The following is a 25,235-nucleotide window of genomic DNA, read 5'->3' as shown; positions in this document are numbered from 1 at the left end:
AGAGAGGGGGAGAGAGAGGAGAGAGAGAGAGAGAGAGAGAGAGGAGAGGAGAGAGAGAGAGAGAGAGAGAGAGGAGAGAGAGAGAGGAGAGAGAGGAGAGAGAGGAGAGAGAGAGAGAGAGAGGCTGTCTCCACCGCAGCAGCACCACTAGCCCTGTGTGAAGTTAGGTAGAGAAAAACAGACTGGGACCGGAAATTATGTGGCTTGTAGTTCAAAATAAGACCCCCCTTTAAATAAGCACTATAACTCATTTTACTCCACACAATAAAAGACTGTGGATTTACTTTTGTAGACAATGTCTAAGATGATAAGTTTTTGTATTTTAACTATTCTGACATTTTATTCATATAAAACTAGCAAAGCAGTTGTGTAAAAGATATGAGAGATATGAAGATATGAGTTTATTGATCCCTCACTGGGGAAAATTCACCTTATCAGCGGTTGAGTGATAGATTAAGAAATTACAAACAGGACAAAAGCAAGACAAAATAGAAAAATTGAAATACGGAATGAAACTACTACTGCTGATAATAATAATAATAATAATAATAATAATAATAATAATAACAATAATAATAAAAGACTATATACACTTTTTCTCCACACTTTCTACATACAAATGACCAAGAGGGGCATTTGCTCAGGTTAACTGCACCCATGTAATACACACATAGTGTGTAGTAAAAAATACTGCATTTAAGCTCCGATCTTATCAGCAAAAATATAATTTAAGTATGAAAAGCATTTGTTATGCAGACAAACGGCCCCTGACATTATTATATTGTTATACACTATATATTTGTATATTATACTGATGCAGCAATACGGAAGCAACATTTTACTGTTGTTAACAGCAACGTATACTTACATTTCACTTATATGTTGGCCAAGGTAGGGCTAATTTTAACCAGTGGCGTAAGTATCGGCGGTGCAACCGGTGCAGTTGCACCGGGGCCCAGGCGCCGTCAGGGGCCCGTGAAGGAAGAAAGAAAGAAAAAAAAGCTGTCCAGAATTGCCACAGGCCCTGTTTCGGTGAATGAAATAGCTGGGGGCGGGTCAGTAAGGTAAAGCTGAGTGGCCTTGATGCCTGTCAATCATGATGAGTCGCGTCTCGTCACCTCTCTGCTGTGTCTGCAGCGGAGCACTGTGGGCCGAACCAATGCATGTCTCTCTCCCCGGCCGGGAGAGTTATCATACCGTACAATATCAAATAATAGTCGGGGCGTTTATTTGTTTCAATCACTTAACAAAAATAATGCTCGTGCCTTGTTTGCTACTGTCGACAGGTTAACAAACCCTCCTGTGCCAGTAGCAGCTGAACATCTGTCTACCAGGGCCTGTAATGAATTTGCATCATTCTTCACTGCCAAAATTCAGAACATTAGACAAGCGGTCAGTGCCACTCTACCAGGTACTGGAGGTGTGTTGTCGTTTTGTCCACCTAAACCCAACTCTAATACCCTGACACAATTTGATCCAATTAATGACAAAAACCTTCAAGACATTATACAGCATTTGAAGTCTTCCTCCTGCAGCCTGGATATTTTACCAGCAGGGTTCTTCAAAAAAGTTTCAGACTGCATGATTCCAGACCTGCTACAGATTGTTAACACATCTCTTCTCTCAGGTGTCTTCCCCCAAGCCATTAAGACAGCAGTCATTAAACCACTCCTGAAGAAGAGAACTCTAGACACATTAGTAATGAATAACTATAGGCCCATTTCAAACCTCCCAATTTTAAGTAAAATAATTGAAAAAGCTGTCTTTCAACAGCTGAACAATTACTTAATAACAAATGGCTGTTTTGATGCTTTCCAATCAGGATTTCGACCACATCACAGCACTGAGACGGCCCTCGTTAAGGTCTTCAACGACATTCATTCAAACACAGACAGCGGAAAAATCTCAGTCTTAGTATTACTGGATCTCAGTGCTGCGTTTGACACAGTCGACCATAATATACTACTGGACCGACTGGAAAACTGGGTTGGACTCTCTGGTACAACACTAAAGTGGTTTAAATCTTATCTAAATGAGAGAGGTTACTTTGTGTCTATTGGTGACTACACATCTGAACGGATGAAAATGACAAGCGGAGTACCCCAGGGCTCCATTCTGGGGCCTCTACTATTCAACATTTACATGCTCCCTCTAGCTCAAATAATGGAAAACAATGAAATTTGCTACCATAGTTATGCAGATGACACACAAATTTACATAACCATATCACCAGGGGACTATAATCCCATACATACCCTGAGTAGATGCATTGAACAAATCAATGATTGGATGTGTCAGAGTTTTCTTCAGTTAAACAAAGATAAGACTGAAATAATTGTTTTTGGATCCAAGGAAGAACGACTTAAAGTCTCTGCTCAGCTTCAGTCTGTAATGTTGAAAACTACAGACCAAGTCAGAAACCTTGGTGTGACTGTGGACTCAGACATGAATTTCAGCAGCCATATTAAGACAGTTACAAAGTCAGCCTACTATCACCTTAAGAATATATCCAGGATAAGAGGGCTTATGTCTCGGCAGGATTTGGAGAAACTTGTTCACGCATTTATCTTCAGCAGACTCGACTACTGTAATGGTGTCCTTACAGGACTCCCTCAAAACTCCATCAGACAGCTGCAGCTGATTCAGAACGCTGCTGCTCGAGTCCTAACAAGAACCAAAAAAGTAGATCACATCACTCCAGTTCTTAGATCTTTACACTGGCTTCCTGTCTATCAAAGAATAGATTTCAAAGTCCTGTTGTTGGTTTATAAAGCATTGAATGGTTTCGGGCCAAAATACATTTCTGATCTGCTGCCGCGTTATGAACCATCCAGACCTCTGAGATCGTCAGGTACCGGTCTGCTTTCAGTCCCCAGAGTCAGAAGTAAACATGGAGAAGCAGCTTTCAGTTACTATGCGCCACATATTTGGAACAAACTCCCTGAAAATTGCAGGTCTGCTCCAACACTCACCTCTTTTAAATCAAGACTTAAAACATTTCTTTTTGCCACTGCTTTTAACTGAAGCAATTCAAGTCTTTGAACTGCATTATTACTCTGAGTTTTTTTTTGTTTTTTTTTTTTATAATGCAATTTTTAATGTCTTTTAAATTAAATGTTTGTCTTTTAATGTAATTTGTGTGTGCCTGTAAAGCACTTTGAGTTGCCTTGTGTCTGAATTGTGCTATACAAATAAACTTGCCTTGCCTTGCCTTGCCTTAACAGACCAGGCGTTTATTTGGGACCAGGCGGCAATTTGTGACAGGCGTTTAATTCCAGGATGAAAATATCACAAACTTCTCCAGCTTCTCGGTGAATTCTCTGGCATCCTTCTGCAAGTGAAGTTGTTGCGGCGGAGGAAACGATTCAGCCAACTAGCACTCGTAGCAAACGACTCTTCTCTGCTGTCACTCACAGTGGCGTACATTTGTTTCTCCATCGCCCTGATCATTTTGCGGGACACTCTCTCGTCGCGTGCCCGTTTGCTGATAACTCATCCCCGCATGTTTATCTCAGGCTCCTCGCTAGCCCTCTTCCTCCCTCCAGCAGGCAGCCTGGCCCTGTTGCTGTCCTCCTCGGACAGACGCTGAAGCTCAGTTAGTTTTTCGCCAATCTCTCACTCTCTTGGGGTCAAAGGGGAAACGTTTAGGCGCAGCAGAATGAATAAATAAATAAATAAATAAATAAATAAATGAACAAACAAACGGCCGTCCATCGGCCCATTATTGATCGGCCCACCGGGAAAAATCCCCGCACTCCCGATGGCCAGTCCACCCCTGCATTAGCAGTTCTCTCGAGTGGCTGTGCGTGAGTCCAAGCGTGTGTGTGTGCGTGCGTGTGTGTGCGCGCCCGCGCCTGTGTTTAGGGGCACAAAAAAAATATTTGCACCGGGGCCTATCACCATGATGTTACGCTACTGATTTTAATTATGTTATGTTCTGGGTGTAACGTAATAGTGAGTTTAATCCTCCTCAGTGATGAATACAATGTTCATCTCAATCAAGACATAATACATCATCCTTTACATTTTGATTATATTTTATATTATTAATCTCAAGTCATCAAACTAAATTTAGTGAAGAAGTATGAAGTAGCGTAACATACTCAGGTAGAGTAAAAGTAACTCAGAACTGTACTTTACCCAAGCACTTTTTCAACCAGGGATTCCAAGATTTTTCTCAGCGAAGCTTTTACTGTGAAAGTTGCTACCGGAAGCTGTGTGTGCTTGCTTTACTGACCTTGACGTGCTGTAGGAGCGGAGCAGGGACGGGGACTGCGGTGATAAACAAACACACGCAGTGGACTCGTTAGTGTCTCGTCGGGCTCTGTTGCAGCGCTTCTGCAGCACCAGCCGACTTCCAGGAAAGCTGACCTTCAATAACCGAGCTGTGAAGTCCAAACTGGATTAAGAAAAATATAATACATCCAGGACTTTATCTGAAAAACAGCAGGATTTTATCCCCGTCTCCCTCCCTCCCTCCCTCCCTCCTTCCTTCCCCCGGGGTCGGCTTATGTGACACATTAACGTCCCGGCAGCAAACGAGCGAAACATGACGGAGCTGAGGAAGCGAGGCGGAGGCGGAGGAGACCCTGACAGCACCGACAATATCAGCGACAAGGTAAAGTGCACCGTAACGAGCCAAAGGGTGCCAGGCTCCCTTTGCGACCTCGCCCTCGGAACAAGTTAGTCCGGTTGTTGACAGACGCTGGCCAAGTAGCCAAGCTAGCTGGGTCGCCAGGTTAGCAGGGGAGCTAATAAGCTAGTTAGTTAGCCGCGGCTGGCTCCTGTAATCCCGCAACTACACGAACACAGTCACGCAAACCGCTCATGTGAAGAAATAACGACTCCTCCAGTTGGTGTGAGCTTCACGTCCCCATCGAGGCTGGGGGACGTTTCCACACTGTCGTTATGAAACAGACTGGTTAATGTCATCAGTCCAAACCGTGTGTGACAGGTGAATGTTTAGCTTGAAAGTTGGATTTGTGGAGTATTAAGAGAAGATAAAGGGCTCGGAGGGCCTCTTGGTTTGTAGTGTGAGACAGATGAGGTCTTGTCATATCCAAAATTCGATTTCCAAGCCTTGATTAATCTTATTTTAGCTGTCTTGTGTGCCTCACTGCTCACTGATTTGAACTATTCTTATCAACAACAGGATCAACAAATGCTTTTCTACATGCATGTCTGCTGCAGTGACAGATGGCAGGCATACCTTCCCCTACAGAGCGTCAATAATTAATTAAGAGAAATAAAAAGGGTTGAATCAATTCAATCATTCATTGGCAAGATTTTAAAGGCAAGTCGGGAAATCTAAGTTGTGCAAAGTGCTTTGTTTTCAAGGATTGTTTGTGCTGCTAAAATAATTACCTATAATAATATTGACAGAGCTCGATGGTTCATTCATATTCTTGGTAAGAGCAGGTGACAAATCTGCCATCCACTGAAGGTACTCTCACTCAGTCAGTGTTGGAGCCTTCGGCCAAATCACACCTACCTTAGTCAACATCCAGGAAACAACATCTATCCACAGACTCATGACGGGGGGAAAACCAGAAAGGTTTCTTCTTTCAGGATTGACAGTGGATGTTTAAACTATTATTTTGAGCATTTTCATCCACATTTGCTCAAAAGTCAACCTGGTTGTTCATACCTTATCAGTGGATCATTTTGATGGTTGATTAATCAGTAGCTGTCTTCAGCTTCTTACCTATGAGGACAACATTCCCTGAATATCTTTGGGTTTCCCGAGCGTTGTACATACTGAGCTAAGAAATCAGGAGACTTTTCCTTCCTCTTCCTCTTCCTCTTATATGTTTTACTAGAGAGTTTAGATTCCGGTCGGATGCCGTTACTAAAGCTCTTTTTTCTTGATTTTGTTGTTGTTGTTGTTGTTGTTGTTGTTGTTGTTGTTGTTGTTGTTGGTGTTGTTGGTGTTGTTGATGGTGATGGTATAGCCATGTGTAAGGTAACTGCTGTAGTAAACCACACAGCACTTCTTATTGAATCAGCAAAAAAAATATATAAAGAAGCATTATATTTAAATTGTTAATTGTCAGTGTAAGCTGCAGTACCTGCAACTAATGGCAGGTATAGCTACAGTTTATGTTTCCAAAATGAAATGCTGACATTTGATTTTTAATTTTTAGTTTTAGGTTTAGTTTAAGCATCACTTGAAGCAGCTTGAAAAATGAGCTGTAACCCTTTGGCCAAGTTGATCTCGGCTGTAGACCGTGAAGGAAACTGACTGTTTTTTTTTTGTTTTTTGTTTTTTTACAATTTATAGAGCAAACAATCTAACAATCGATGCAATTATCAAGAAGTGAGTTGCAGCCCTAAGTGTACATACTGTAACAATATTCTTCAGAGTTTATGTACGATAATTAAACCTCCTTGCTTATATGTTTGTATGGAGGCACATTTGACGTTTAAGTCTCAAACTTCATTTCAGTACAATCACAGTCATTTTCTTGAAGCCAGCCTTTTTTGCATGTTGAATATCTCCATAGGTCTATTGGCTGAATGGTGCTTTACCTCTATCAGCTACCACACATTTATAGACAACTTTACATCTCCTTATTCCCCAGATTCTTCAACTCAGTGGGACAGTTTCAAAGGTTAGACAGAGTTAACTCCACCCAGCAACTCCGCTCAGGCGTCCACCCACCAGCCCCTGTGTAATGTATGCACAGGTCTTTGAACAATCCCACTCGGCCCCCTGATTAACTGGCCTCACAGAGATAAGAACTCACTCACCGATACTGTAATGTCTCTGAAAATGTGCCAAGGAGTTCAAAATGGCCAAGAAACTCTGCAGACCTCCTTTAAATCATACTTTATATAAGTGCTGCTGCATGCCTGCTTCAGACAAGGTCACGTTTTCAGGAAGTCTGTTGACACAGTGACCAAAATCACCTTAAAACTGACACGTCTTTGAACTTATGTCCAAAACAAAGAAGAAGAAAAACAGAAAATATTGCATATTACAGCATATTTGGTACACTGAAATAATTAGTCAGTTAATTGATTTGTCGATTGACAAAAACTGAAACAACATCATTTATAAAAAATTAATGCAAGTTATTAAAGAATTCAAACACTGACTGCTTTAAGCTTCTCAGATGGGAGGATTTGCTCCTGTTTCGGTTATTTAATAGCTTTATGAATATATTTACTTAGTGAAAATAAACAACCTTAAAACTTTGGATATATTACAGACCAAAGTATTAAGGACATTATTTAAAGGCATAATGAGATGAAGAAAAACTATTGCTAGAATATAAACGTAGTTGACTGAAGCCAGTTTTCCCCGCTGTGGTGTTTTCTTTTTTTACATACTCCAACTATCCATTCAGCAGGGTCAGAGCTCTTGCCGAGTCTTCTTCCTTCTGTTGTTGCAGTTTGACCTGCTGTTCTTCTTGTCTGTTAAACCATAGTGACTGACGTTCCACAAACTACCAAGGTCTTCAGTTAATTCCAATCAAATTGCTGGTGTTATTAGAAAAGGCTTTATGGGGTGGCGGATAAACTGATTTCTTGTGTGAATGTATCCACAGCAATGTAGATTTAGTGTTGTTCATCACCTTGATCAACGGCTGATGTAAATCCTGTTGGGTAGGTGTGGTTGCATCATTATTGTCCTCCTTGTGCAACACGCACAACCAGGAGCCATCCAGCCTCTGACTGACAGTGTTTGGAGCTCAGTTCCCACTGAAGACACTCGATCTGAAAACAGACTGACTCGCAGAACTGATTTATATCGACCACATGACATCTTTATGTATTTTCTCATGGTTACTGTTGACCAGCTCTGTGTGTGTTTGGTCATTCAGGCTGATTGCAACACTTCACGCCTCATTAGTGTCCCAACTTGTTTGTCCTCATCTCCTCCAAAGTCCATTTGTGGTGAGCTGTGGTCTTCAGCTGTCCCAAAGAAAGCCCTCTCTCTCTCTCTCTCTCTCAACACATGAGAAAGCATGACTAGACAAGCTGGTTTATATATTTACAGAAGCATTACCCTGTCTCCATTTAGAAAACGAAAGATTTTACTGTTCACGTACATGTTCGGCATGTCAACAAAGTCGACTTGTGTCACTTTTTGGGACATTTTTATAGACTTATTTATTTCTAGGAGTTACCCTGACCTGACCACTACTTTATTATCCCTAACCCTAACCTGGAAAGTCAGCCTAGGTCAAAGTCAGATTTCAAGGACACTTTGTCCCTTATTTGACAAACTGTCCCCAGTAACTGGTCTTGATTCTTAATTTTTGTCTCTGAAATTTGAGAAACACTGTTAGCGAGCTTACAGCTAACATCTACTCAGTTGCTACATTGGCTATTCGGAGCTACTAAAAACAAAAAGTCATAGTAGTCAAATTAGTAAATGATGTTTCGTTTCACTTTCTGTCGGAAGTCGCCTTTAAACGTGCAACCTGTGAATTCATACTCAAAACGTAATCAAAGTGTGTCACTAGAGGAACTGTTAACTGCTGCCAAGTATGCTAGCTGGCTGCTGTAAGCTGGTTAGCGCAGTTAGCCCTGCAGCTAGCAGTCTTGACTGCGAGCTCAGAGGACTGGGGGACTGTTGGTGATAACAACGGCAGCTCCGAAGCCTTGGACGGGCTGTGGCTAGCTGGCTAGCTTGTTAACTTCAGTATACCATAAGATCAAAACTGTGATTTGATCACATTCTGTTGATCATTTTAGGCAATTTTCTTTATGCTTTCAACAACATTTTTAGGTATTGCACCTTTTAAACCCCCTGCTGTTGTTCTTGTCCTTTAGTTTTGGATGATATGCTTTTCTTTGTTAACTTCTTTCTAAAGTCATTACACAAATGGTCCCTCCACACAACCTGACATAATTATGGACAATTTTAATGCTTTGAGCATTTGAGAATGAGGTCATTTATATATTTTTGTGTTTTGTTAGGTTGGCAAATGGCCACTCAGCCACAAGATAAATACTTGTAATATTTGTGGCTTTGCAAACACTTTGGCAACTAGCATGTTGCCATTTGGAAGTGTGCGTCTCTTGAAAGCACCCAGCTGGAGTCTTAAGTGAAAGCAGTTGAAGAAATTAAGATACACCAGCTACTGGGGTGTCAGCTTCTGGCTTGGTTGTTGTTGAGGGATGCATGTTTGTCTAGCACATTTGGAGCATTTTTTGGAAACCTGGGTATTCAAAGAGAAATTCAGTGTTGTCCAGAAGGGGTGAAAATAGTTCAGTCATTTGGGGAAGTGACCACAGAAGTGAAGTGTATGGGTAAAAGGAGACGGATAATGTCACTAGGTTGCTGACTCAGGGCCAGAACTTTCTCCTGTTTGGAAGGCCAAGTACAGCTGAATTAGAAACGGTTGTTTTGACTTCCTGCCACCAAAATCTCTAACTTGGCAGGATGACAAGGTACTAAACCTCCGTCTTGTTAATTAGCTGCTTGTGAGTCCATGTTACTTTTGTTTACAAGCCCTGACTGGCTTGTAATCACATGATTTTAACCTATTTCTGTTACATGTTGCAGCAAAATATTATTTTTCTATAATGATTCAGACCAGGTGGAACAAACTAGGTGTGATCCACCCCAAGAAACCAAAAGAATAGTGTTGAGCAACACTGGATGTGCACTGCTGTCCACTCCCAAACCGTTGTGTCTGACAAACCAAGCTGTATCTCCTCTTTCTCTTCTGAAAACATCTAAGATCTGCAAACTGTCAGAGAGTGAAAAATAAAGCCATCAATAAAACGCTGGCTAATGAAACTTTGGTTTCCTGTGTCAGCTACTTTGATATGTTCTCAGTAAGAAGCAGCTTTTCAGTACAGAGCTGATGGGGTTTACACCGGGATGAGTCAGCCCTATCTGTGTCTTGTTCGGGAGGTTAAAGGATCAGTTTGTTGTGTCACACATCATGCAGCAACACCCCAGAAGATCATGTTCACATGAGGCACACTATCTTTAGTCAGAGTAAAAAAAGAGGCTCTTATACAGCTACATGCTCCCATATAGTTACACCCTCCCTGTTTATTTTCTCCAAGGCCAATATTTACTTTATTACTATGTGAGCCGCACATACAGACATACATACCCTGCAGAGTGTGTTCGACTCACATTATGAATCAGTGCTCTTTACATCACTGCTCTCCCTTCATGGTCCTGCATAGTGTTGCTGGGGCAGTTAGCTGCTGCTCAAGACTCCACATGACAGTTGACCTTGGTGGGCTGTCTGCTGGCCGGCTGGCCGTCAGAAGCCTCCGGCAGTAGCACCAGTGGTGGTGGCGGTGGCAGCAGGCCGTTAAACGCTCTGCTGCTTACATCTTCCTACTGCACAGCCCTGGTTAGAAATGTCTTTGGATAGCAGAGGCGTCTTTAACCTAGTTTTTCATGCTTTACAACCTCCATTGCCCATATAATTTGGATTAATTTGAATATTGAATTTGGTGCTGGTTTAAACGCTAAGATTAGCTTTCAGGTCAAATAGCCAAGGCAAGGTAAGGGTGAGGCTGACAGTGTTAAAAGTTGAAATGACAAAGTGAAAGTGTGAGCTGGACAGCCACTGTTCTCCAACATTTTTCATCCATCCAACACTACTGATTTATATTTTAGTCCCACGTAACCATCTTTGTGCCTGCAGACTGTTTTGTCTTCTGCAAAATGTCTCTTTTGCTTTGGGCAGCAGCTGGGTTGAAAAATGCTGCTGAAAGCTGAATGTTGCTGCTAGCAGCAGTGCTACTTCAGGTCAATGCATGTTGGTGATTAGTCTATTAAGCCCTTGTAGGTGATCCTTTCCCCAGTGACCAGAGCCAGACACTTTCTGGTGCTGCCTGCTGGTCTGGACCTCACAGATGTATGTGTCTTGTCTTGTGGTGAGAATGTTGCTTTGTTTTCCTCCTCTGCTATTGACCCTTCCAGGCTGAATTATAGCTCTCTCAAGTGAGATGAGATTACGACTGTGGTTCGCTGCACCTTTGATTTCTCTTTGTCAAGCTAAATGCTTATACACTCATATACCGTGACTAGTAGCATCACATCTGAAGGCACCGCTTTTGTGAGGTTAAGTTTTTAGTTTTTAGCAGTCATTCAGAAATGTGAAGCCAGGTTTTTGGTGGGATTGATGAAATTGTTGACTGTACTACCGGTTGAGGCTGTTTCAGAGAACCTGCTCCATTGTAAAATGAAAATACTGGTGGTGGTGTTGAACAAGTTTATATTTTATCTGTTTACTGCACCAAAAATATGTTATTTTGCCATCCAAACAAGCAGATGTGAGCTTGTGTGCCCTGAAAAAACAGAGTCCTCCAGCCTTCTGATAAAATTGCAATGAAACCTTCTCCTTTTAATTGACAATTGACAGATTTCTTTAGAAATACAAACATATTCCAGTACAGTAGAGTTTGAATAAAGAAAACAAGGGTTTGAATGAGGTGAAAATCAACTTTCATTCCACTGTTGCAAAAAGAACTGAGTCACCACAGTAGGTCGTATGAAACTTGTGCTACAGGCACCGTACTGTTTGTGTGCTGTTATTGTCAGTCATCCTCTTGGCATTCTGGGATAGACATGCACAAAATCAAACACACATGCTTAAATTACACACATTAACAGGAAACAGCTCTTTATCTGCAGGGCACAGTAGCATGACTAGTTCATCTACTGACTCTGAAATGGTCTGTCTTTATGTTATTAGTTCTGCCATTATGAAAGCCAAAGGGCAAAGTCTCATCTGACTTGTTCTTTTTCTACTGCAGACAATTTGAATCCTCACTTGAAATCATGATCATTTTAATTTGCTACAACCCTCTATTAAAGGCGAGTCATCATTTTTGTTTCCAGCCTGTGGGGAATTTGTTATCATGTTATAACTAGAGATGTATTTTGAGATTACTTAATTGCATATTGGTCATTATCACTCTCGAAAAACAATTGAGATAGTCCGAAAATGTTTTTTTTCTTTCTTTAAGAATAGTTTAAGAATACTAACTTAGCTCTGGTATATTAATTCTTGATAAAGAACTACCTGTGCATACTGTACAAAGAGCTGAGGTCTTGCTCCAGAAAGCACCAGCTGTAGTTCTTTTCTTCTCTTTCTTCTGGGCTGTCAAAGGCTGTCTTTGTGTGGAGCTGATGCTGCTCGTTACCTGTCCTCTGATCTGATCTCCTTCACTCACAAAGGTGATGTTGGAGGTCGGCCAAGCTACAAAGGCAGTTATAATGCTTCTGCTTTACTGTCTCCTTACATGCACATAGTGTAGAAAGTCAATATTTTGGATGCGCCTCCTGCTATGGCTGCTTAATTTCATGCGCTGTTAGCAATGTTTTCATTTTGTGTCTATTGGTTACATGTACTCAGGACTTGTTTGACCTTACAGAATAACATGGATTGTTACGGCCCATATTTGCAGAATTGTTTGAAGAGTTAGACTGTGAAGTATTTGCACAGTGGTCAGCGTACCTTACTAGATAAACAAAAGATTAACAGTGTTTGACCGTTTAATTAACAGACTTGAGTACATTCACCCAGATTAGGCTGTAATACTGTAGCTCTGCATGTAACACATTTGTGTGTATGGATTAATGTGCTGACCAAGGCTCAGGAATGTTTAACACTAATTGAACTTTCGACCAACTGTGTCAGTGAAACCAGAGTGAGAAAGCACCGTTAGCCACCGGTCAGTGGCAGATTGAAGTTTTCTGTCTGCTAAGTTTTCAGCTTTCAGGTTGTCATAGTATCTGTGTTGTTGGTAATCAATAACAATGGTAGGAGAAATAGAATTATGAAGATAACTGCTGCTGTCAAGTGATCCAATCAGAGTCTGACAATGACTGTCCTCAGGAGGATTTTGCAGCACAATGTTTTGCGTTGAAACAATCCAGACCCTTGTTTTTTATATTTTTAATTAGATAAAAATTTATATCATCTCTGCAATCTGTACTACACGATAAGCCATCAGTTTTCAGTATGTTAATCTCTTACCCTTTGCTATTTCCTAACTTGAAATTTAACAAAAATGCATTATTTGGTCTTCATTATAAGGGAAAATGGTTCCAGATGCCACAGTGAACTGTGTTGTCTGACTAATGGTGGTAAACCCAGAGATATTTATTTTACAATGATATGAAATGAAATTCTCTCATATTAGTAGAAACCGAAGAACATTTGCTATTTTTGCTCAATAAATGACTTCAAAAGATCTGCTAATCAATTGATTAATTGTTTAACCTCTAATTGTCTTCGCCAAGGAGGTTATGTTTTCACCCATATCCATTTGTTGTTTGTTGGTTGGTTGGTTTGTCAGCAGGATTACACAAAATTACTAACTAGATTTCCAAGAGAGTTGGAACCACTGGTCCCAGTGCAGTCTTCCATAGTGGCTGTTGTGTGTCTTGTGTTTCCCTTTTTCAGACAAGATGTGTGAGTCACACAGCAGATAGGACCCTGTAGCTCTCCACAGTCTCCTCATTAAAACCTGAGTAGAAATCTTCAGTTACACCTCTTCTCTCCTGAACTCCCAACATAAACTTTAGTGACCCCCTCTGGCTCAACCTCAGCCTGCTCCCACTCTCAGCACTTTTCCACTTAATTACAGCGTCTGACCGAGATCAAAGGCCGTATTTCTAAATGAAAAGCTCTCTGATTTAACCCTGATGCCCCCACTGACCGTATTTAGTAACGTTTGAGTAAAAGGAGCCATTAAAGGAAAAAAATGTCCAGGGGCATCAGCGAGCCTCTCAAGTGCAAAAGGAAACAATCGGTGTATGAGCTTGCGAGGAATTTCACTTGGTTTTAAAAATAGCCTCTTTTGGGCAGGAGAAGCATCTCCACTTGCTGTTTTGTTACATGATAGACCATTACTGGTGTTAACTCAAGAACAAAAGTGTTGGCCTTAACTTCTAGCATGTCACTGTGCTTACTTATTAATGGTGTCAGAGTGTCTGTGTCCATACTAATGCTAAATCTGAAAGTGCTTCATGTTTTCTCAGTTTTGGCCTTCCGTCGTCACTGGGTCAGCGTTTTTCAAACCCAAAGTGCCGATTTCTGACTTTTGTAAATATGGCAGATGTTTTCTTGCTTAGCAGCAGCAAAAAAGATGCCAAAGTTCTGTTGTCTCAATATTTTGCTGACTGTAATTGTTTATAGTTGGCAATCATATAGACAGTCAAAGTAAAAAAAGTATGCAAAGTAAAAAAAAAAAAAAAAAGGTAATTTGCAGTGGTAATTCTGGATATCAGAAAACAAGAAAATGTGTACGTATTTTTTAAAATTAGTCTTGGGACTGGCATATAACCAGCAGCTTATTAACATTTTCTGTTTTTACTCTTTGTTATCAGACGCATTTGCTGAGTTGTAATTACTGTTTTACTAGCAGGGGACCTTGTTTACAGTAAATTCTGGTAAACTGCAGTAACACAGCAACATTCAGGTGTGCTGGACACAAACAAATCCATGTAGAAAACTTAACAATTTTATTTATTCTACGTTAAATGAAGAGGTGAAACTTAAAGTAACACAAGCTGTGATCTTAATAGATTGAAATAAAGCAGGTGGTTAACAGCCAGAAACTCAAAAGAAGTAGGAGAAGTGTGAAATCTTAGATTCCAAGTAGGTAAAAAAAAATGCAAACTTCACAGGCTCAGTGCTCAAAGTCTTAATTTTACAGGAATGAAAAAAACAGGGTCTAATTTTACATACCTTTTAACCAAAGAAACTTGAAGTTCAAATGTATGCCATTGAAACAATCCAGACCCTTGTTTCTGGTAAACTGCAGTAACACAGCAACATTCAGGTGTGCTGGACACAAACAAATCCATGTAGAAAACTTAACAATTTTATTTATTCTACGTTAAATGAAGAGGTGAAACTTAAAGTAACACAAGCTGTGATCTTAATAGATTGAAATAAAGCAGGTGGTTAACAGCCAGAAACTCAAAAGAAGTAGGAGAAGTGTGAAATCTTAGATTCCAAGTAGGTAAAAAAAAATGCAAACTTCACAGGCTCAGTGCTCAAAGTCTTAATTTTACAGGAATGAAAAAAACAGGGTCTAATTTTACATACCTTTTAACCAAAGAAACTTGAAGTTCAAATGTATGCCATTGAAACAATCCAGACCCTTGTTTCTGGTAAACTGCAGTAACACAGCAACATTCAGGTGTGCTGGACACAAACAAATCCATGTAGAAAACTTAACAATTTTATTTATTCTACGTTAAATGAAGAGGTGAAACTTAAAGTAACACAAGCTGTGATCTTAATAGATTGAAATAAAGCAGGTGGTTAATCAAGACTCATGATGCAGCTATAAGAAAAACCCAAGAGGACCCAACAGATGTGATGAACAGGTTTATAATTTATGAAGTGATCACACTGCTCGGTGTTACATTTGCCTAGGACAGCAACTAAGGATTATTTACATTGTCCATTAATCTGTTGGCTATTTTCTCGATTAATCAATTGTGGACGTTTCCCGATCCACAAACCAAAGATATTCACTTAACTGTCATAGAGGAGTAAATAAGCCATCAAATATTTTTATTTAAGAAGCTGGAATCAGAGGATTTTGACTCAGTTTCTTCAAAATGACTCAACCCAAAATCAAATTATTATGATAGCTGGTGAATAATTTAAAATTTGGCAATTAGTCATTCAGTCTGCTGCAGCACCACTTTTGCCCATTCTGTGTCACATACAAGAAAACATATCTACTGCATTTTGCCAGCACATAGTAGAAACAGAGCACATGTAGAGGCTGTGTGTATAGACTGAGATTAAATCCAGATTAAAGATTCATTAACCCTAATAAAGATGTTTGCCTCCCGGGCAGCAGCCTGTTAACCTGTCGACACCAGGTTTAGACTTTCAGCTCAGTCAGGCTGAGACAGTAATCCTCCAGCTTCCTGATCACATTGAAATCAAACTCTCTCCTTTTATGGACTTTTTGAGTATTATTAGTTTGTGTTGAAATATGATGAAAGTGTGGAATATTTATGTTCACTTTAAGATATGTTATAGGTCGCTAGATAAACATTAGTATGATAATGGGAACAAAATACTTCATAAAAGGATCTCAAGAAATGGTTGGAAAATAGTTGTTTTATGATTTAGTTGATCTGTAGCATCAAATATCAAGATATATTTGGTAAGATGTCACGATGTGGGAGTATGTCTTATAAATGATTATGAACTTATTGTATAGGCAGTGAAGTCACACTTACATCAAATGATGATAACTACATTTCGAAATAAAAGAACCAGCTAATTAAATTTGAGTAAGTTATTATGATATTGAGTACAGATATTATTTTGGGTTAAAGTCTCTGACAGTCGTCTGGTTTTGAGTCACTGTAGGCTGTCTCTTGTGCAAAAGAAACCATTTGTTACACGCAAAAACAAACACACACAGACTTCCACATTCGCTTGCAGACCTACTTGAGTCCCAGCCGACCTCAGAGGATACATGCACCAGTTCTGTAATGTCCTCCTCTCCCAGGTGAGAGACTAAATTCAGTCCTAAATAAAGCGCTGTCTGCTGAGCCCTGTCTGACTCCTCACACCAGACTCCACTATACTGTATTTGACTACCTAAACATTTACTTGTCGTTTGCATCTCAGAGGAGCTCGCAGTGCTCATCCTTTTTCTTTATAGGATGATACAGCATCATACTCTTCTGTTATCACCTTGTGCACACTGCCCTGCTGTCTGTCTGTGTTTTCTACACAGTGAACGCTCACTATCTCAAGTCAGTATTTGAATATCTGGGTGTGTCTGTGCTTGTCCCTGCAGGAGGGTGATGGCGATGACAGGCTGGGCCTGCAAGGCGACGTGGAGGGAGAATGTGACGGTGACTCCAAAGCAGACACTCCAGATGTTCCTCTCTCCGCAGCAGACACAGACAACACTCCACAATACCTGAACAAAGCTCTGGAGGGCCTGCCGCCCAGGTACAGTACACTCTGCTTAAATGCAGATACTCACAAGAGATGGATGCCAACAGCTGTTCATTCTTGAAGTGCACCCTGGTGTAGTCACTGCTTAGAGATTTCACAGGAATTACTCTGTGGCCTGATTCTGCCACTCTGCTGTGTGGTGTGATGATGGTACAAGGATCTCACATTTAGCATATACTTATAAATACTCAGAGGAGTCCATTTTGGCTAAACTGGCTTTGTCAAAGTTGATATCAAGCCAGTAAAAACAGGGGCCCACTGCTGAATTGTATCTCATAATCTTCATGTTGAAACAAATAGCCTCAAATGGAAGCAAGTGCATACAGTACAGATTGATTTTTAACAAAATGGCTGAGGAAATCACTCATCCAGACTTTAACAAAGATTGTTTTTGTGTGCATGTGTGCTGGTCATCTATGAGAACTGTGCTATTCTAACAGCCAGAAACTCAAAAGAAGTAGGAGAAGTGTGAAATCTTAGATTCCAAGTAGGTAAAAAAAAATGCAAACTTCACAGGCTCAGTGCTCAAAGTCTTAATTTTACAGGATTGAAAAAAACAGGGTCTAATTTTACATACCTTTTAACCAAAGAAACTTGAAGTTCAAATGTATGCCATAACCCATAATAATATGTAGCCCATCATTTTGCTGTTAGAAGCTGTTTTCCCTACATTGTTCATGAGAAGACCCTGACAGAGTGATTGATCACCTCTCCCCTATGCATGTAGGTTAATTGGACCAGAAATAGACTGGAACCTGCATACATGTTTGAACATGGCCTTATTAATGCACTTAGTAGTACATTCACAGCGTACCAGAGTTAAGAAAAAATCAGTCCAAACAGGTTCTCTGCTTTTGATCAGAGACTACTGATGATTTGTTCCCTATATCTTTTTTTTATTCAGAATCACAGGATTAGATATTCATGTTTCTGACATTTAACTAACAGACTCAGTTCAAAAATGATTCACAGCAATGGAGTAAATCGCCATGTTCACGTTTGGCATCATCATCCTTCCTTCCATCCTTCTAAGTAGGGGTGTGAAAACTTTGTCTCCTGGATTACTAATAATCTGTATCATTATTGTCCCTGTAAAAAACGCAACTGTAAATCCCTACTTGTTACTTCTACAGCACATTCTTAACTATTTGGGCCCACTTGTTAATTTGGCAGATGTATGTATGTATCAGTTTATTCCAGTGAGGTGTATATTTGCAAATAGTGTTGTGAATGGATCACCAAATATACCCAGCCTCAATAAGTTATGTTAAATTCCCAAATGGTGGTTAGGATCATTTGTAGATTTTAAGATAAACCCACCACTCGGGTCTAAAAAAAGGAAAAGATAATCCAGTTTCTACAAATTGACACACCTGCGATAAGTCACACGTTGCTATAGTCAAGTATTTCTTATGCACCTGAATGTTGGGCGAAGTGTTGTTGTTACTCATGCAAATAGTATTTTGTTTGGGATAATTTTATATCCTGACCTTTTTAAAGATGCTCAAAAACATGCACTGCTTCACCCTATTTGTAAAGTAACCAGGAATATTATTATATTTTATGTGACATTGAAGGCAAGTAGCTTTTATTAAGGAAAACTTGTCTTGGAGATATCTCCTTTTATGCATACAAAGCCTCTGGAAAAAGTCTCGCCATTTCCGCCATACTTTCATGTCTGCGCTTATTGGGGACTAATCTTCATCATCATAATCTTACATGGCATAGTTAGAAAGGGAAAGTTTATATATACACAACAAAGTAAATTGTGTGAAACCCATTAAAGGCTGGAGTTAAATCTTTACACAAACAATAATAAAATAACTATTCTTGCACAGTTTACATTCTTGTGGAGTGGGAACGCTTCTTGCCAATACTTCAGGACTGGTACACTTGTCAATATGTGCCAGTACAAGTCAGCAGCACCACAAATGAACGTGGTAGTGGGTGTGACCAATGAGTGACGAGCAGGTCACAGGGCTTAAAGGCTCACTGGGAGGGAAGCACTAATCCCTGCAGGCACGAGTGCCATAGGAGCCGGTGTGCTGCAGAGAGACCTGGGGATGAACAGACTGCAGAGAGGGGGAGAAACGGGGGATGGGGGGGGAATAAGAAGAAAGGGAAGTAAGGAAATCATAGGAAGGAAGACGAGAGAGATGAAGAGACACAGATGGAGAGATGAGGAAGATATACTAGAGATGAGGAGCGGCAGATGAACAAAAGAGCAAAATGACACCTGAGAAGGATGAATAGATAGTCTTGAAGGTGAAGACGGGAGGAGAGGAGGTAGTTATAATGACAGAAAGTGAGTGATGGCGGGATGGAGTAAGAGAGACAGAGAGACAGAGAGAGACATCTCCACCCTCCTGCCAAGAAGAGACTTCCACCCCCACACCATACACAGGGTGAACGCCAGCGTCTCCAGGGACTGTGCCCTAAAACCCAACGTGTTCCTGGCTCACCACCCAACACTAGGTCCAGACTGCCTGTATGACCACGTACACCTATACAGAGAAGCAGTCCCCATCCTGGCCAAGACCCTGAAGGACATCGCCTTCAGCAGGAACCTCACCACCGCTCAGAGTAGCAATCGGCCAGCACAGACCCCACCCAGACCTTCTAGACCTCCAAGACCTCCCATAGCTCCTAGACACCACCAGCCCAGACTAGCAGCAAGGACACCGAGAACACTCCGGCCCTCGCAAGATCACCACCATCACCAACACACCCCGCAACCAAGTCAACACAGGCCCCCACAACCTAGACCCCCTCCCCCCCGCCTACTTCCAGCAGTACAGCCAGCTCTACAGGCACCCCAGCCTACTGGACAGAACTATGCAGAGGTTGTGAGAGGAGCGGCACCCCCACCCCCCACTGGTGACCTCAGGGAGATACAGTACATGCTACACCTGCTCTGCTCGAACCTCATAGCTAAGTAATAGATGAGCAGAGACAGAATCGTGAAATCTTTGAGATAAACTCATATACATACATTACATACATCATACATCACACACTCTAAACTATCCCCCAACATCTCTTATTTAATCAAATTTAATTGTTTATTTCTTGTTTTTGGTAATTTATTATTTGTTTTAGTGTTTATCTTATTTTTAAAACAGAACACATTCAAAGATGAAATCCTTTCAAATAACATGTTGGAACATTCAAGGCCTTAGATCATCTGCTTTTGGTTTAAAAAGCCAAAATCCAGATTTTATTAGAGAAGTAAAAGACTCTGATATCACCGTCTTACAAGAGACATGGTACAGAGGAGACAGTTCCACTTGTTGTCCTTACGGTTTCGTCGAGATTATTATTCCATCAATTAAACTCCAAACAGTAACCCAGGGTAGGGACTCAGGAGGCATGATCATTTGGTATAGATCACAACTAACCCACTCAATTGAAATAATCAAAAAAGTAGAATCCCATATTTGGCTGAAAATTAGCAAAGAAATAATATGTGCAGACCAACATGTCTACCTATGTGCTATTTACATACCCCCCTCAGAATCTCCCTACTACAACGAAGATATTTTTTCCACTCTAGAGGGGGAAATAAACCAATTTAAAACTTTAGGAAATGTGCTAATCTGTGGGGACCTGAATGCTAGAACTGGAGAGAAAGCTGACACTATAAACATCCAGGGAGATCAGCACTCAGGCCTACCTGGAGAAACCTGCTTTCCTCTCCCCGAACTCCCTCCAAGACACAATTTTGATAAAATTACCAACACAAGCGGTACCCAGCTTTTACAGCTCTGCCACACGCTGGGTCTGTATATAGTCAATGGCAGGCTACGAGGAGACTCTCTGGGCCGTTACACATTTAGTTCAGCTCTTGGCAGTAGTACGGTAGACTATGCAATAACAGATCTGGACCCAATGTCTCTCAGAGCTTTCACAGTCAACCCACTCACACCCCTCTCGGACCACAGCAAGATCACAGTCTATCTGAAGAGGGAACACAATAACTATGAGGCCTCTAAACCCAGTGAACTGTACAACACCACACATTCATACAGATGGAAATCAGACAACATGGAGAGCTACCAAAAGGCATTTGAAAATTCCAAAATCCAATATTCAATCGATTTATTTCTTTCTGAAATATTTCCCCATAATAATGATGGTGTAAACACTGCTGTGGGCAAAATTAACGCAATTTTTGATAAATTGGCAAAGTTATCAAACTTGAAAACATCTAATCATAAACCAAAACAGACACACAATAACAAATGGTTTGACAGCGACTGCAAAAATATAAGGAAAACTTTAAGAAAGTTATCAAACGAAAAACATAGAGACCCAAATAACCAAAATATACGCCTTCGTTACCACGACACCTTAAAACAATATAAACACACACTGAGAGCTAAGAAAGACCAACACACCAGAACCCAGCTCTCTGAAATAGAAGAATCTTTAGAGTCAAACCAGTTCTGGCAGAAGTGGAACACTCTAAACAAAACACAACAAGATCAATTGGCAATACAAAATGGCAGCATTTGGATGAATTATTTTACTGAATTATACAGCAATTTTGCAAAGAACAGTGACCAAAACAAAACACACGCCAAGTGGAAAACTTTAGAATTAGCAATTAAAGACAACCAAAACCCTCTAGATGCTTCAATAACAGAGCAGGAACTGACGGAAAGCATCCAATCCCTGAAAGCTAAAAAGGCCTGTGGAGTCGACAGCATCCTAAACGAAATGATCAAATATTCTGATCATAAATTAAAATTGGCTATACTCAAACTTTTTAATATAATTCTAGCAGTTGGCACTTTTCCTGACATATGGAATAAAGGTTTAATAACACCACTTTATAAAAATGGAGATAAATATGACCCTAATAATTACCGTGGAATCTGTGTAAATAGTAACCTGGGAAAAACCTTTTGCAACATTATTAATAAAAGACTTATCAGTTTTATCAATGACCAAAATGTTTTGAATAATTGCCAGATTGGATTCTTACCAAATTTTCGGACAACAGACCACATCTATACCCTCCACACCCTGATCGAGCAAGAATTAGACAAGAAGAAAGGAAAGGCCTACGCATGTTTTGTTGACTTCACAAAGGCCTTTGATTCCATCTGGCACGAGGGTCTTTTCTACAGACTGCTCAACAGTGGCATTGGAGGAAAAACATATGATGTAATAAAATCTATGTACACAAACAGTAAATGTGCAGTTAAAATAGGAGACAAACAAACAGCCTTCTTTCCCCAAGGTCGTGGGGTGAGGCAGGGATGCAACCTCAGTCCAATCCTCTTCAATTTATACATCAATGAATTTGCATGTCAATTAGATCAATCCACATCACCTGGTCTCAATCTGAATGGCACAGAAGTTAAGGGTCTCCTGTACGCAGATGACCTGGTGTTGCTGTCACCAACCAAAGAAGGTCTACAGCAGCACCTCAACCTTCTGCATACATTCTGTCAGTCCTGGGCCCTGACAGTCAACCCAAAGAAAACCAAAATTATGATCTTCCAGAAGCAGTCCAGAAGTCAGGACAACACACACAATTTCTATTTGGACACCACTAAATTACAGCATACAAAAAACCACACATACCTTGGCCTCAACATAAGCTCCACAGGAAGCTTCAACTTGGCTGTGAAAGATCTGAGAGACAAAGCAAGGAGGGCTTTCTATGCAATTAGAAGAAATATCAAACTGGACATTCCAATTAAAATCTGGCTTAAAATTTTCCAATTTGTATTAGAACCGATAATTCTCTATGGCAGTGAAATTTGGGGACCAAAACTAAACCATGAATTTGACAAATGGGACAAAACAATAATAGAATCTTTCCACACAGAGTTCTGTAAGAACATCATGCACGTCCAGAGAAAAACACCAAACAACGCATGTAGAGCAGAACTCGGCCAATTCCCCCTCATATTGAAAATACAAAAAAGAGCAATTAAATTTTACAATCACCTAAAATCTAGTGACCCCCACACATACCACCACAAAGCCTTAACCTGCCAAGAGCTGAAGCCAGAGAAGAGTCCCCTCAGCCAGCTGGTCCTGAGGTTCTGTCCAGACAACCCAACACGGCCCGGACAGCCTCGGGACCACAACACCAAGCCAATCAGACCAAACCAAATTATCAACCACAAAAGAAATCTACATCGCATACTGGAAGGAAACAACTAAAACACAGAGTAAATTAAAATGTTATCTGACCCTAAAAAGAAACTTTGCGTTAGCAAATTATCTGAGCACAGTAACAGATCCTAAATTAAGAAAAGCCTTGACTATGTACAGACTCACAGAGCTGGCTGCCAGAGGAGGAGAGACTCTGCTCCCACTGTGACCGACAACAGGTCGAGTCAGAACTGCACTTCCTCACCTCGTGCCCCAAATACCAGGCTCTGAGAAATCAACACTTTCCCAAAATAATACAAATACACCCTGAATTTGAACACACAACAAACATGGAGAAACTCCCATATTTACTTGGGGAAATACCCAAATGTGAGAACATTGCAGCCAAATTCATCATCTCATGTCATGACCTGAGGACAGCCAGTGGAACCTGAGAAACAACTCAGAATTTACTTCTTTGTATTTGTTTTTAATTGTTTCACTCTTACTTATTCATTTATTTATTTACTTATTTTTCGTATCAACATAAATGCACACACACGCACACACACACACACACACACTTACACTCACCAACACACACACACACACACACACGAACACCACCACACCCACACGCACACACACACACACACCACACTTACACTCACCCACACACACACTTACACTCACCCACACACACACACGCACACACAGACACACACACAGACTTCCACAGTCTTTGTGCCTGCCATAGACTGAGAGACAGGAAGTGACAATCATTTTTTTTTTTTTTTTTTTTTTTGTTTCTTTGCTTTTTGTTTGTTGTTTTCTTATTTTTGTTATTACAGTCCTGATGTGACTATGACTGAGTCAAATCATAAGTTATACATATTTAATATACATATAACTCATTTATTGTAAATATTGTTCTCCTTTATTGTTATTATTATTTTGAATTCTAAATGCTTGCTTTGGCAATATGTACGGTGTTACCTCATGCCAATAAAGCTCTTTGAATTGAATTGAAATTGAGAATAGAGGGGGGATAGAGGCTGAAAGTCACACACACACACAGTTTCCACAGTACCTAACTCCAGGAACTGCAGACATCAATATGTTTGACATCGAGATGATTAATCCAGCCTTCTATCTAAAGGAGTTCATCCAGAGTCTAAAATGCACTGCTATGACAGCTTTACTGTAGCTGCTTGAAGTAAGGTTTAATGGCCGATAATGTTTCTCTGCCTCTCTCAAACATTTGCCTGTTGCGGGATTCTTTATATTTCATGTAGGCGGCAGAAAAATCATGTCAATTCATGACTTGTTCATTCTCGTTCAGTTCAGATCGCTGAACCACAGGGTAAAATGTTCAGCTCAACTCTCAAAAAATGATGTGAAATCCACACTGCGCATATTTGAGTTTGCTATTAGGTGAGTTTTTAAAATGTGCCACCATAAGGAATAATATTGGGAGATAAGATTTAGTCTTACTCTTTTTTTATTTTTTCATTTCTGTGAAGTGGATGAAAATACTGATACCAGCCTGTTATCTGTCCAATTCATTATTTGGCTTCAGCCCAGCTGCTGGTTTGCTAAGCCTAACATTAGTGTTGATATTGGTCTCGTGACTGTATTTGCTTGCTTACAGCTGACACAGTAAAATTCCCACACATAAAAGTCACCTCTGCATTGTCTTTTGATTACCAAATCAATATTATTGGATGACTATTTTTCTCACAGTACACTTATACACACAAATATATATGAAGAGGAATCAGAGGGGCTCATGCAAGTGTCTTGATGACAATAAATCTCACAATTTGTTAACATGGGAATCTTTACCATCTCTGCAGTCCATGCAACCAAGGTTCAAGGTTGAGGCTGAAAACATAAACAGGTACACTCAGTATAATTCTGATGTGCACTTCTTAGATGTGTGTCTTGGTGACTGTGAACCGCAGCAATAAGATGGTGATGATAACATGGTCGGTATATCACATTAGAAGTTCCACTTCAGGTAAACACTATCCATCAACAAAGACTATCCACCTCTCCTCTTCCTGTGCTCTGTTGGCTCGGAAGACAAATCTGACTGTTGAGTGCAACATCTTTATCCATGTTGTGGTGGCGACAGGTCTCTGTGAAGATGTCGGCACATCAGTCTCTGATTTCCCATAGCCTTAAATC

At 40.5% G+C, this 25,235-nt stretch overlaps 1 protein-coding gene across 1 annotated transcript in view; it reads left to right on the top strand.

The window, feature by feature from the left end:
- Window positions 1-4,227: 4,227 nt before the first annotated feature.
- Window positions 4,228-25,235, top strand: part of cds1 (CDP-diacylglycerol synthase (phosphatidate cytidylyltransferase) 1) — a 51,378-nt gene continuing 30,370 nt past the window's right edge. Inside the window, exons 1-2 of the mRNA XM_030416258.1 lie at window positions 4,228-4,618; window positions 16,771-16,928. Of these exons, the coding sequence (XP_030272118.1) occupies window positions 4,550-4,618; window positions 16,771-16,928 (227 nt within the window). The 5' untranslated portion in view covers window positions 4,228-4,549. The remainder of the gene's footprint in view (window positions 4,619-16,770; window positions 16,929-25,235) is intronic.

The sequence above is a fragment of the Sparus aurata genome, chromosome 5 (assembly GCF_900880675.1).
Source record: "Sparus aurata chromosome 5, fSpaAur1.1, whole genome shotgun sequence".
Lineage (NCBI taxonomy): Eukaryota > Metazoa > Chordata > Actinopteri > Spariformes > Sparidae > Sparus > Sparus aurata.
The sequence above is the reverse complement of the archived record's forward strand: the minus strand, read 5'-3'. Positions and strand labels throughout refer to the sequence as shown.